General features: G+C 55.1%; 3 protein-coding genes across 4 annotated transcripts; 2 read left to right on the top strand and 1 right to left on the bottom strand.

The window, feature by feature from the left end:
* Positions 1 to 2,710: 2,710 nt before the first annotated feature.
* Positions 2,711 to 5,209, bottom strand: Slc52a2 (solute carrier family 52 member 2). 2 transcript variants are annotated; one of them, XM_029548131.1, is made up of 5 exons: positions 4,858 to 5,209; positions 4,490 to 4,739; positions 3,514 to 4,393; positions 3,298 to 3,421; positions 2,711 to 3,180 (listed from the first exon to the last, which is right to left on the bottom strand). In XM_029548131.1, the coding sequence occupies exons 2-5, from the start codon at positions 4,617 to 4,619 to the stop codon at positions 2,968 to 2,970; spliced, it is 1,347 nt and encodes a 448-aa protein (XP_029403991.1). In that variant the 5' UTR covers positions 4,620 to 4,739; positions 4,858 to 5,209; the 3' UTR covers positions 2,711 to 2,967. The 2 variants fall into 2 exon arrangements, with proteins under 2 accessions (XP_029403991.1, XP_029403992.1); XM_029548132.1 differs by having other exon boundaries at positions 4,490 to 5,209.
* A 97-nt stretch (positions 5,210 to 5,306) lies between these two features.
* On the top strand, positions 5,307 to 8,249 carry Fbxl6 (F-box and leucine rich repeat protein 6). The gene is made up of 9 exons (XM_021216935.2): positions 5,307 to 5,715; positions 5,956 to 6,114; positions 6,253 to 6,316; positions 6,572 to 6,703; positions 6,792 to 6,899; positions 6,983 to 7,096; positions 7,179 to 7,410; positions 7,495 to 7,741; positions 8,008 to 8,249. Exons 1-9 carry the CDS (start codon positions 5,324 to 5,326, stop codon positions 8,153 to 8,155), a joined length of 1,596 nt encoding a protein of 531 aa, XP_021072594.1. The 5' UTR covers positions 5,307 to 5,323; the 3' UTR covers positions 8,156 to 8,249.
* Positions 8,250 to 8,626: 377 nt separating this feature from the next.
* Tmem249 (transmembrane protein 249) lies at positions 8,627 to 10,427 on the top strand. The gene is made up of 6 exons (XM_021216258.1): positions 8,627 to 8,672; positions 9,012 to 9,092; positions 9,301 to 9,395; positions 9,500 to 9,695; positions 9,879 to 9,964; positions 10,245 to 10,427. Exons 1-6 carry the CDS (start codon positions 8,627 to 8,629, stop codon positions 10,425 to 10,427), a joined length of 687 nt encoding a protein of 228 aa, XP_021071917.1.
* Positions 10,428 to 13,717: the final 3,290 nt, after the last annotated feature.

The raw sequence follows: 13,717 nt of genomic DNA, 5'->3' as shown, positions 1-13,717 counted from the left end.
AAAAAAAAAAAGATTTACAGAGTTAAATATACATAGGGGCTAAGGATGTAATGCAGTAGACTGCTCGCCTGACATACTGACATATACCTCGCCCCAAATTTAGTCCCTAGCACTGAAGAGACTAGCATGGTGGTGCTCATCTGTAGTACCAGAACTCAAGGCAGGAAACCCGTTTACACACTAAGTTTGAAGCCAGCCTAGGCTACCTGAAATCTTGTTAAGGAAAGAAAAGAGAGGGGAAGGGAAAGGAAAAAAAGACAGCCAGCCAGCCAGCCAGCCAGGAGGGGTAGAGGAGAAAGGAAGGGAGAGAAAAAGACAATGAACACTAGATCTGGGGCCCCGAAAGGTCTGAGCACTGCAGGAAGAGGTTCCCTTGGAGGTAAGATGGGCTAAAGCAGCCATTTCTTGGAACTGCTAATGCTCCACACCCCTCTTGTCTTTCAGCATTATAGAAATTAGGGCATTCCTTCTGAGGTCAAGTGTGGTAACCCTTGAAGGATTATCCTGCGTCTCTAAATCAGTCTCTGAGCAGGGTTGAAAGGTTGTAATATCTGCGGCTGCATCAGAACCCACTGCTACTGGGGACTCAGTGGGCTAAGAGACCAGGAGGGGGAAAACATTAATGTTAGTCATTCTATCCCCCAAAGACAAGCCTTATCCCTGCCATCATAGGCTGTCTCACATCTGGGAAAGAGGCTACCCGTGAGTGGCCCTTTTCTGATTCCTAGGAGCTAAGGGGACATTCGTGGTGGTGACACAGAAAACTGTGCAGTGTGGCTGAGCACTCAAGGGACTGCCTTCTGGGACAAGACACCTGCTTCAGCGGCTGCCTTCCTGTGGGGTGTCTTCCAACACTGCCCCCGCCCCTCGCTCCCGCAGCTCAGGACTCAGGCACCTGGATGGTGGGCTCTCCTGACTGTCATGAATACCTATGGACTTGGCAAGCAGCCTTACCTCCATCCTGGGTCTGTTGTTTTACACCCTGTGTTATTTTGACCCTTGCCCTGGTTTTTCTGTGGCAGGACAGGAAGGCACTAGAACTTCAAAGAGTAGTGGCTTCCTCAAATCACCCACTTCTAGCACAGGCTGGCCGGGATCTGGGGGATCCCTCCCCTTTTCTTCAGGAGACCCTAGAGATCTGAAGGGCCATGCTGCCCCATGGCCCTTGGACATAGCACACCTTGCAAAAATCCACAGGTGAGCATAAGGCAGAGGCTGTGGTCTGGTTAGGATCACTGACCAGAGGAAGCCAAGAAAGAGAGCCAGGAGGTGGCTCTTCCAGTCTCTAGCCTCAGGCAGCCAAGGAGGGAGGGGCCCCAGACAAGGGTGCTAAGCAGGGACAAGGGCAGAGTACAAAGGGGAAAAGGGTCAGTGGAAGGAGAGTTCTGCAGAGTTGAACCTTAATACTGGTCTCCCTTGCTTTACTCCTGCATACCGCCCTTACTTCTGCCGGCCCTCAGTGCCTGCCTACCTTGCCGAACCACTCCTGCTCCTGAGCTACGGAAACTCCTAGGAGATCAGGGAGCTTCTCCTGCTCAGGTGATCCTGACTAGGAATGGAGGCCAGGAGGAAAACAAAGCCAGGTGGCCAAGTCGAGGACAGCAGTGTTAACGTTCAGAAAGACCATCTGGAAGAACCTGGGCAGTGAGGGTGGGAATCCCCTCCTCCCATGGAACTCCCGAGAGTGAAGCTTCATGCTATTCAAAGTCATACTTGGTGTCGTGCGTCCCTCACAGGTTTCTCTCTCTAATCTGTCCTAATACAGAGAGTAGGCAGAAATCCAGGACCTCACCCTGGCATGGCCTCCAGACCCTCATAGCTTCAAAGGATCTTCCCCTAGTTCTACCTGAGGCTCCAGACCTTTGTGTGAGAGCTTTAGATCCACTCAGCCCAGAAACAACCCTACAGATGCCACGGGACAAAGGCCCAGTTAATCATAAGCAGACGGTGGCAGGCAGCTAGCTACATATCTACCTGAAAGACAGGACATATTGTCTGGGCTTTGACTACAGAAGCTGAAAATGTATCAGCTAGGGCTCTGGTAAGCAATGCTCTCACGTTGAATGGTCCCGAGAGGGTCAGAACTTTAAAAAAACCAGCTCTTGGGGCTGGAGAGACGGCTCAGTGGTTAAAAGCACTTACTGTTCTCCCAGAGGACCTGGGGGTTCAATTTCCAGCGCTCTCCTGGCACCTCACAGCAGTCGGTAACTCCAGTTCCAGAGGATTGGACATTCAATTTTGACCTCCTCAAGCAAAACACCCATGCACGTAAAATTAAAAAGTAAAGCAAAATTTGTACCTGGACCTTGCACCAAACTCTGAAGGTGAAGATCTTGGCAGAAGGGTCTTGTGTGTAACCAGAACCCCCCCCCCCAATCCCCCCAGGTTCCCTTGTTGGTTGACTTCTCAACCATGCCAGACCCACACACCCCGAAGACACAGTGTGGAGCAGCGAGTGACCCTGCTGCTTGTCCAGCCAATCGAAGGCATCACCCTGCCTCAGCCCCCACATGGGCCCTGGAGTTGGCCTTCATCTACCAAAGTAGCTCCAGAAAAGCAATCATAGGAGTTCTGAGGTCACCCAAGGCCCTGCAAGAGCAACTAGGCGAGTGCAGGAAGCTATAACCAGGAACTTGGGGGGGAGGGCCGCCTATGGGGGGGGGAAGGAGGCCTGGCATAGAGCTGTGCTCATGGGATTAACAACCCATCCGATGAAGATGTTTTATTGTGCAAATCCCACAGAGGTCCCAGGGTGAAGGCCACTCAGCTCCAACCTCTCCCTGGGTCTGGGCCTGCTCTTTGGTCCTCACCCTGGTCTTTTCTCCAAAGCCAGGTCTCTTGTGGAGTGTGAAATATCCATATTGTCTGCGTGTAGGCAGGCCACCTTGGGCCATAGGACCCAGGCACTGTGACCCCCACTCCCCTCCAAGTGGAGACAAGTGTGAAGTAACTCCCACACGTCAGGGTTCAGGGGCCACACTGGTTCACACAGTCCTCTCCGCTGCCAAATACTCGGTAGATGCTGGTAAGGGGGAACATGGCGACTGCGCCCAGCAGAGAGCCCACCTGAATAGTCACACCAGCGGCGAGCAGTGCTGGCCGGCCTCCGCTGTGTAACATGGAACTGACAGCCACCTTGATGTACGAGAATGTGCCTGCGCACAGGACCCACGAGAGCACCTGAAAGGGGGAGTGGGCGTGGTAGAGGGGAGATTCCCGGCGGTGGGTGGGCTGAGCATGAAATTCCCCTGCCGTGAGACAAGCCCTGTTCCTGTTTCATGTCCCCATTGTACTTACCACGAGGACCACACCTGCAGAGGTGCCCACTAGAGGAGGACAGGGACTTAGGGCTGCCAGTGTCATCAGGTAGGAGCCCAAAAACATGCCCAGCAGACACAGACCACACAGCCCTGCCAGAGACCTGCCAAGGATGGGCTGGGATCAGGACTGGCTGTGCCAGGCCCTGGCCCACCTCAAGCTCTCCCCCACGGGGGCTTGGGAGTCCGCGAGCACCTGCACAGCACTGCCATGGCCAGAAAGCAGGCAAGGGGGTTGGCAGAGCTACCCAGGACGACAGCCAAGTGGTAGGCCAGGCGCCCATAGGGCAGGCAGGAAAAGCTCTGTACAGCGGGCAGCACGCCATTGGTCAGAGCATTGGTGAAGGCCAGCAGCCCCAGTAGACTGGCACTTCGAGAAGAGAACAGCCGATGGGCCTTAGGGTCCGGGCTGGAAACAATGCCTGCTGCCTGGCCTGGTGGTTCCTGCAAGGGTGAGGCCTCTTCCTCTTCCTCCTCCGTTCCTGGTGTTTCTACCCGAAGCCCTGTACCCGTCGTGGGTTCAGATGTCGGGGATGGCAGTAGTAACAGGAGGCCTTGGAAGGCAGCAGCTGAAGTGCCCAGCAGGGCAGTCAACACCCAGAAGAACGTGGTGGCAGAAAAACGTTCAGGGAAATTGATGGGAGACACCTTGATCGGAGGCCCAGTGGTGCCGTTGGCAGGCACATGCAGGCACTCGAGGCGGCCCACCCCCTGCCCCAGGGCTAGCACACAGGGCAGGAGGGCACTCAGGCCCTGACCCAGGAAGAAAGACCGTAAAAAGGGGGGCGGGAGGTGGCTCAGGAAGGGCAGGAAAGTGACATTAGAGGCGCAGCAGGCCAATGCCAGCACAAACGCCAGCGTTAGGAAGGCCACCGAGTGGGGCTTTCCTGCCACTGGGGCCACGTGGTTCCACAGAGGGGCCAGCAGGCCTGTGCCCACTATGCCTAGCCCCTGAACCACTTGGATGGGGACTCGCTCGCCCTTGCCGCGAGCCAGACGCCTCCACAGGGTCACCAGCAGCAGACCCAGGTTCCCCAGCGCCACAAGCACAGAGAGATAGGAAGGGAGGCTCCAACCTGCAGAGGGAGGAGGAGACAGTGTAAAGGCACCAGGCTAAGGAACGAAGAGCAGCAAGAGCAACGGTCCACCGCCGCCCACTTCTCTTCACTCACCCTCCGGGAGCTCTTTCACCACTACCGGCAGCTCTACCCAGATCCCGTTGACCGCAGCCCAGGAGCCCATGCCGAAAAGGGCCACCAGCAGATGGGTCAGCACCAGTCGGCCCAGCGGAGGTGCTGCCATTAGGTCAGAGGTCAAAGCGGGCCCTCCAGGACAAAGCGAAGGTAACAATTCGCTCTTTCCCCACGTAGGTCCTAAAGCTTCTCTAGCTATTCTAGAGAAAAAGAATCAAGCTTCTTTCACCTGGTGGGGGACAAAAAGAAAAAGAAAAAAGAAAAAATGCGAGTGGACAAAGTCGGGGTCTGAGGTGGACAGATTGCAAAACCAAGGCCCCTGGAGGGAGATCAGGAGCTGCACCTACTATGGAGCCTGTACCGGGACCCTTCCGAACAAGACTGGCAAGCGGGGGAGCGAGAAGCAGGCTCAAAGCGTGGCTCCGGGGAGGAGGACGAGCGAAAGAGCCAGTCCTCGATGCTTGCGGAGGACCAAGTCTTGGCGCTGCTAAACCAGACTGGATGACAGCGAACTTCAGGCAGCCGGCGTGGATCGGCGAGGGGCGTGGCTGGCTGATTCGATTCCGGGCTCCTCCGCTGAGTCCGGTGCATCAGGGGCGTGGGGCCGGGAACAGCCCGCCCAGTCCCGGGAGCACTGCACTGAGCCCGGAAGGCAGCCAAACCCCAGTCCAGGGGTTGTAATAGTAAGACGCCGGCTAAGGCGCTGGACTCGCGGCGGAAGTCCCACCCCCGGAAGCTAAGTGAGTTTAAGGGGGCCACGCCCCTTCCTCTCTGCCCACCCACCTTCCGCTTTTCGTTCAGCTCCCGGGGACCATGGCTCCTGTGGCTCCCGGGCGAGTTAGGCGTCGAGTTCGAAGCTCCAAGCGGCCCGTTGCGCGGGGCCGCTCGGCGGAGGACTGGTGGTGGGACTGCCTGGCACCTCGCGGCTCTGGGTACCATCTGCTGCAGGCGGACAGCATGCTGCTCGTGCTGCCGGACCTGGAGCCTCCCCGCGCTCGTGCGCACCGGCGCGCCCCTCGCCGCGCTCTGAGGACACTGGCTCGTGGCTCCACGGCTGTCGCCAAGCCCAGGACCAAACCCCGACCGGAGCCGTCTCTCGATCAGGACGTGGACTCCGGTTGGGGAGACCGTATTCCCTTAGAAGTCCTGGTGCATATTTTCGGGTTGTTGGTTGCAGCTCATGGGCCCGTGCCGTTTCTTGGCAGGTACACCAACAGCGCCTGCCGGGGTAGAGACTGGCGCACCGAGCGGGTGGTGCAGAGCAGAGGGCAGAGCAGGCATCACAACGGGCGTACACGAGTGCCCCGACACTGTCTTCACCAAAGCTTAGCACTGTGAACGGGCGACAGCAGGCTTTGAGACTGCTGCGCTGCTCCTTAGACACTTCATTGTAGGCATTGCCCACAAAAGGCCACGCACTCTCAGCGAACTCTTTCTTCTCCTAGGGCTGCACGCGTGTGCCGTCACTGGCACGAAGCCACCTCCCATCCTTCACTCTGGCATACTGTGACCCTGTCACCCTCGCTGGTTGGCCCGACTGGCAAGGGCAACCTTAAGGCAGAGAAGAAGCTCCTTGCTTGCCTGGAGTGGCTCATACCCAACCGGTGAGGGCTCCTTGTCTTCTTATTCCTTGCTCCGCCTGTTGTCTCCCTGCGTCCGCCTTGAGTAGGGTAGGGCGCTGGCTAGAAGGGGGCAGCGCAAGGACAAGAGCACAACCACAGTTGGGCCTTGCTGTCGCCCAGGTTCTCACAGCTCCAGAGGTTGACCCTCATCCACTGGAAGTCTCAAATACACTCTGTGTTGGAGGTAAGAGCTGGAGACTGCCCTGCACATAAGCTGTCACGTTTGAGTGGTCTACCTGCCTGCTCGCTCAGTTTCGTCTTGCTGGCATCTTAGGAAATTGCTGGAGGAGACAGCACTCAAGTAGGCCTGGTGTGGACAGAATGGAGTCATAGCTGGGACCATAGGATAGGCTTGTCATGACTACCGGTGTCCCTATAGATAGACCTCTACCTGCCCTCCACAACCCTAGATGGTCTCTCTTTCTCTCTCTTGCTACAGCTGGTTAGCAAGTTCTGCCCTCGGCTCACCTTCCTCAAGCTTTCAGACTGCCACAGTGTGACTGCTGAATCGCTGGTCATGTTAGCGAAAGCCTGCTGCCAGCTCCACAGCCTGGACCTACATCATTCCATGGTGAGTCCTTTGTCCTGGGTTGGGGACCCTGAAATCGCCTGGACCCTTGTGACATGCATGAACCGCACCTTTGTGCTGGATTCCCCAGGTGGAGTCCACCGCTGTGGTGAGCTTCTTAGAGGAGGTCGGGTCTCGAATGCGTAAACTGTGGCTGACCTACAGTTCCCAGACGACGGCCATCTTGGGCGCACTGCTGGTAGGTCGGGGATGGTCAGGAAAAGGGTTCAGTGGGGACCGGCCAGGCCTTTGACCTAGCAGTGTGTTTCCCACCGTTCCCAGGGCAACTGCTGCCCCCAGCTCCAAGTCCTTCAGGTCAGCATTGGCATGAACTACAACGGCACACCCCTGCAGCTGCCTGTGGAAACCCTGCAGAAAGGCTGCCCCCAGCTGCAGGTATTCATACCCTACTCTCTTCTGCCTGCCACCCCTCGATGCAGCCTGCCCCTCCTCCCTCCTCCCTCCTCCCTCCTCCCAGGTGCTGCGGCTGCTGAATCTGACTTGGCTTCCCAAGCCGTGTGGCCGAGGCGTGCCCCAGGGACCAGGCTTCCCCAGTCTTGAGGAGCTCTGCCTGGCCGGCTCCACCTGCATCTTCGTGAGCAATGAGGTTCTGGACCGCTTGCTCCATCGCTCCCCGAAACTCCGCCTGCTGGACCTTCGAGGCTGCGCTAGGGTCACTCCTGCCGGTCTGTGTCATCTGCCATGTCAAGGTCAGCTGGCTTTGCTTGGGAAAGTGGGGTGTGTGTGTGTGGGGGGGGGCTGACTGGTAGTCACACCGAGTTCTCCCGTCTCAGAGCTGGAGCAACTCTACCTGGGCCTGTACGGCATATCCGACGTCTTGACCCTGGCTAAGAATGGCAGCCCCCTGTTGACCCGGAAGTGGTATCACACCCTGAGGGAGCTGGACTTAAGCGGCCAAGGCTTCAGCGGGAAGGACTTGGATCAGGCCCTGGCTGTTTTCTCGGGCACCCCTGGGGGCTTACACCCAGTCTTGTGCTCCCTTAACCTGAGGGGTACCCGAGTTAAACCAAGCACAGTCAGGTCAGTGCACCATTCGCTAGTTCTGTGGATCTTGAACCGCTTGCTGCCGTGTCTTACTTGGGGACCAGAGGTGTGCTCCCCAGTGACTCCTCATTTCCAGGGGCCAGGAGGGGTGTAGACACGAGTCACTGGTCCAACTCCTTGAGGACACCAAGAGTACTAGATTTGGGCTTGGGTGGCTCTGGGTGGTAGGCCTGGTGTATAGTGAGGGCATTCGGGGCTCTCTGGCCAACAGCTCACTTTCCCACGGCCTGCCTGTTCCACAGTTCTGTGATTAGTGGTTGCCCGGGGCTGCTGTATCTTAACCTGGAGTCCTGTCGTTGCCTCCCCCGAGGTCTGAAGCGTGTCTACCGGGGCCTGGAGGAAGTGCAGTGGTGTCTAGAACAGCTACTTACCAGCCCGCCCTCTGCATGAGAGCCCACTTAGATGGCTGCTAGCTTTACCCAGCCCTTTCTCATTTTGAAATGTTGGAGCTTTTGTTACAATAAAGTATTTTTTAGGCACTCTGTACAGTCCTTTGTTGTTTTATTTGAGATCCTTTTCACACTAATCTAGGCTAGCTTGGAACTCACAGTGTAGCCCAGGGTGACTCAAAACCATCCATCCATCTCAGCCTCCCGTGTGGTAGGTTTACAAGAAGAAACCAACACGTCAGACTGTGTACGGTCCTTAGAGTAAGTTGTTGGGTGAGCAACAGGGTTATACACGATTGAGTAGGCTACAGCGGGCCCAGGTCTGTGTGTGTGTGTGTGTGTGTTAAGTGTCTTAGCTCGCTTGGGACACAGTTGTCTAAGGATAGGGTAGGCAGTGAGGTATAAAATAGTAGAGGGGGGGAAAAAGACCTTTATCAGCTACCAGCATCCATGAGGTGACAGTGTTGGTAGCATGGGCTCAGGTTGTCCAGCTACAAGGCAGCCACGCTACCTTCCAGGTAGTGGAGACTGACCAGGGAAGGCAAGCTCACTAGAAAGGTGTGGTCAATAGAAAAGCCCCTTCTAGAACCCTTTACCCTGAGCTTCTAGAACCCAGGCAGCCCACCCTGGACTGCTACCTGCTTCTCTGCCCTGCTGGTGTCTGGCAGCTCTTGCTTCTTCCCTCAGCTGCAACCCTGGAATTGTCTCGGGTGGGAGCCCTGTATAAAGACGGTGGGGCAGTAGCAGTGGGCAAGCTGTATGCTGACCAGATCTACCTAATTAGGTCCCAAAGGAGCAGCAGGCCAGTGGCTCCCGCTTCTCCGCCCTTGTTAAGTGCTTCAAACTCTGGGAAGTAGGATTCTTCTCCACCGAGCGCCACTTAGCCTATCAGCTCAAGAACAACAGCTTTTACCCCTTCAAGCAGCAACAGCCTGATGGTGGGCCAGGGACTGGGTGTGGTTAGGATCCCAGAAGTGGGGAGGGTGGCTGGGTTAGGAGGGTAGGCAGGTGTACTTGTGGGAGGAGACACGGTAGTACCATGGAGAACCTCCACTGGGTGGGCCCTTTCCCACAAATCCCTGGTACTGTCCTGTAGCTATGGGCAGCTCCTAGCTATCCTCATGTGTTGGGTCATGCCGCCCACAGTCTTTGTGCTCGAGTACTATTTGGACACGCTCTGGAAGGGGGCGATGCTCTTTATCATCTGCCTTGTCTTCATTTCCTGTAATGTCCTGAGAGAGGTCAGAGCTCCTGCCCCATCCACCCAACCCCACAGCCTCTTTGCATAGGGCCACACAAGAGCCTCTTGCCAGAACTCACGTCCATTAATCCCTGGTACCCACAGGTGAAGCATCAGGAGACCTGGTGCTTTCCTGCCTATGGCATGGCTGTAGGCCTGTGGCTCATGCTCTCCTCGATACCGCAGCGCCGCCTAGTGTTGAACCACACGCGCGGCATGTACCACTTCTCCATCCAGGGCCGAACTGTATGTCAGGGGCCAATGCATCTGGTCTACGTGCGCCTGGCACTCAGTTCTGATGGTGATGTCTGGGACTGGAGAGGGTCCGAGGGGTGGGGGGGGGTGGGGCGGGGGCATGGATTCAGAGCTGGGAGGGGCCTACAGTCCACCTGAACACTCCCACCTTGGAGGCCCCACCCCTACCATCCTACTCCTAGGCTCTAAAGAGGTTAGGTTCTTGGCTCAGTTGCTCATCTATTGGCAGCCTATGGAGGTCGCTTCTTCCAGCTGGTCCTTTGTGGCCACAAGCTAGAACCACTTGTGTTGGTGCAGCTGTCGGAGCGCTATGAGGTGGGTCCTGCCCCAAACCCCGCCCCTACTCCCCATTCCTCCCCCCCCCAAAAGATACTACTGTTTGCAGTTCTTGGATGGGGCTGTTTTGCGCTCAAAGGGAAATATAGCACCCCTGAGACCTCCACTATATTAAGGGCAGCAGGAGCGCTGGGAATTCTGGGCAGGGGTGGGGTGGGGATATGCCCCCGGTTAAGGGGAAGGGATACCTAAAGAGCATGCTGGTGGGGATTCTCTTATCTGGAGAACGGAGAACTGGCTGCCACTCGCTTATTCATAGCAAATGGAATTCTTGGGCCGGCACCTTGCCCGGAAACTCAACATCAACTACTTTGACTACCTGGCCTCCTCCTATCGTCATGTAGTCCGCCACTGGCCACTGGGGGCCTCCTTTAGCCCTGGCATTGTGCAGCGAAAAACACGAGTCTACACTAAGTCAAGTGTCAACGACCTGGATGTGTAACCCTGGGGCCTGAACCCTGGCCTCCTTTTGCCTACCCTGTGTCCCTTATCCCCATCCTAGAGGGACTGACAGCCAGCCCCACCCACTGCCCTTCCTCTAACTAAAGCCACTTTAGCCTCTAACCAGGTTTCCTGTCTGTTGGTTTGTTTTCGAGGGGCTTCCTCTCATGGTCTTCCCCTAGCCCAGGCCTTCCAAGACCTGGGGAACCACATCTTCTCCAACTGCTGGGGCAAATCTTGGAGTTTGTGTTGAAAGATGGGAGACTATCAGGGGATCCCTACCCCTACCCCTACCCCTCCAGTGTCTGAACTCATCACTAGACTCAGGACTTGCTGCCCCTCTGAGTCAGCAGCGTTGAACTGGTGATAACCAGTGAAGGCCAGGAGTCAGACTATGATTGGTCTGTCTGACTTAGGCACCTGCCCCTAGTCCAGCCAATAGTGATATGGAACACAGTCAGATGATAATGCCTTGGGCCTTTGGTACATTGGAGACTGTGCACCCCAACGTTGCGTTTGAACACTTGGCTTCCACATTCCTTAGCCAGGTTATCAGGCTCAACAGAGTGTATAGTTTGTATCCCCAGTGAACTCCCTTGTCTGGCAGAACACTGGCTCCCACACTAGCACCTGAGGCCTTCTGGCCTCTGAGGCTGCCACAGGAGCAGAGGACCACTGCGCACCTGGCTCTGTGGTCAATATGTATTGCCAAGTACCAGGACTAGCTACACAATTTGCAGAGCCACAAGGTGAAAACATAGAGCCCTCCTTAAAAATGTTGAGGAGCAGGATTCAGTGGAGTACACCTGTAATCCCAGCTTTGGGGAGGCAGAAGCAGGAAGAGCGGAAGTTCAAAGTCATCCTCTGATTTATAGTAAATTTTGGGCCAGTCTTGGGCTACACAAGACCCTGTCTCAATAACAGCAAAGGTTATTAAGGGGCTAGGCATAGTGGAATATCTTTAATCCCAGCACTCAGAAGGTGGAGCCGGTGGATCAATGTTAATGAGGTTTTGTTTGTTGTGGGAACTGGAACATAGGATGAAGTTCACAATGGAGAGTTTGTCTGGCACGTTCAAGGCATGGGTTCCATCAACCCAAAAGGACAAAATAAAGGAGGTGGGGAGGAGGAAGAGGGCAAGGAAGCAAGGAAGATGGACAGGAAATGTCCTTAGACAGATCCAAATTGTTGATTATGACCCTGGAAAGTGGCTGGAAAGCTCACTGAGAGGCTCTGAACAAGAACAGGACACGTGGGAACACTGAAGTCACAAGAAATGCAAAGAGGAGACAGCTGAGGCAGCTGAAGGATTTCCTGGCTAGGGACAGACTGGGAAACATAGCCACTTCTTGTGAGGCCCAGGGCTTCCTGCCTGGGTTCTGGGGGGGTTCATCTGGGTTCCCTAGAGGAACAGAGCAGAGGGGCCAACAGTGGCTACCCGCAAACTCGGGAAGCTTTGATCAGGGCAGGTACTCAGGGTACAAAGCCAGGTGACTCAGTAGTCCCAATCTGGCCCTGAAGGGCTGGCTGAGTGAGTGTACCTGGAGACCCTGGTCGTCTTTTGGAAGAAGCCTGAAGAAACGGGGCTGGGATGTGAGAGTTCTACAGTGAGTTAGGCCTGAGGTTGCTGGCAAGAGTTCATCAGTATTTCTTATTTTACCGTTCTGAGGATTGAACCCAGGGACTCAATGGTGCTAGGCACATGGTGGCCTACTGGACTGTGTTTTTATCCCTGTATGGGTTTTTATTTTTATATTTATTTATTTTGGTTTTTGAGACAGGGTTTCTCTGTGTAGCCCTGGCTGTCCTGGAACTCACTCTGTAGACCAGGCTGGCCTCCAACTCAGAAATCCGCCTGCCTCTGTCTCCCGAGTGCTGGAATAAAAGGCGTGTGCCACCACGCCCAGCTTACGGGTTTTTATTTTTTAAATCAGGAAAGCATGAGGAGAAGAAGGAAGGAGATAATGCCCAGCCTTGGATCTCTATTGGCTACTTGTGGCTCTGACCAAATACCTGCGGAGAAACCCCTTAAGGGAGGAAAGGTTTCTGTAATAGGCTGCAGCCTGCCATGGTGGGGAAGGCGTAGCAAAGCAAGCAAGAGCATAAAGGAGCTGGTTCTCCTTTGTATCCACACATGGGAAGCAGAGGGACTGAGACTGGTACTCAGCTCCGTTTCTCCTTTTTCGACAACCCAGTGTTTGAGCCCACGAGATGTGACTCCATATTCGAGCTGGGTCTCCTAGACATACCTAGCCTCGGGTTTCCATGGTGCTGCCAGGTTCAGTGAGGTTGACAGAAGCCGTCATTACATCTTCCCGATGTGTCTCCACAGCCAAGGGCCTGGGTCTAAGAGGTCTCTGGCAATTCAGGAGTGGTAGCAGATGAGAAGATGTACGGGGTACGCCAGCCTGGTATGTGACACGGAGGCAGAGGAGAAACCTTCAGAGAGGGGAAACCAGGAATGGGAGGGGAAAGAACCTGCATCAAGTAAGATGGGAACTTTATCAGCTCTGTACACGCGAGGAGAGGGCAGAAAACAGTGAAACTCAAGGTAGAGGAAGAGATGGCGGCCTACGAGATGTAGGTCTTGTTTGAGGGCGTTTAGGAGCATGGAGGGGGCTGGAGGTGTGGCTTGGTGGTTAAAAGAGCAAGCACACTGCTCTTAAAGAGGACCCAGCTTTGGTTTGCAGCATCAGCCACCTGCAACTCTTGCTCCGAAGGAGCTAAGCCTCTGGGGGGAGGGGGGCACCTGTACGCACAAGGACACAGACAGACACTATTTTTCAAAAGAATACCACTGTACAGATATGACAGTTCCAGCAGATTTATTATGAGACAGGTGATTGACTGTAGGAACCATGTTCTCGGATGGGCAGTAAGGGAAGATTGGGGCTGTGAATGGGGTTGGGAGTATGATCTATTCCCATCATCTGCTTCTGCCCTAGCAGATAACTGGTCAGGCAGAGAGTCCCACAATGGGATATCTGTCGGCCTGCAGTGCACACCATTTGAGAGAGTATTTGAATAACTCTCTGGATAAAACGATATAACCGTGGATGGGTTTGATATCTGAAACTGATCTTACAGATAAGCGTTTTCAGCTTCTGCCATTTCTTTTTGTTGGAGGAATACGCCCACAATTACTGGAGTTCACACGGGCTTCCTTATTTATTTTTAACTTTTTTTTTTTTTTTGGTTTTTGAGACAGGGCTTCTCTGTATAGCCCTGGCTGTCCTGGAACTCACTTTGTAGACCAGGCTGGCCTCGAACTCAGAAATCCGCCTGCCTCTG

This window comes from Mus pahari, chromosome 17, assembly GCF_900095145.1.
Source record: "Mus pahari chromosome 17, PAHARI_EIJ_v1.1, whole genome shotgun sequence".
Lineage (NCBI taxonomy): Eukaryota > Metazoa > Chordata > Mammalia > Rodentia > Muridae > Mus > Mus pahari.
The sequence above is the reverse complement of the archived record's forward strand: the minus strand, read 5'-3'. Positions and strand labels throughout refer to the sequence as shown.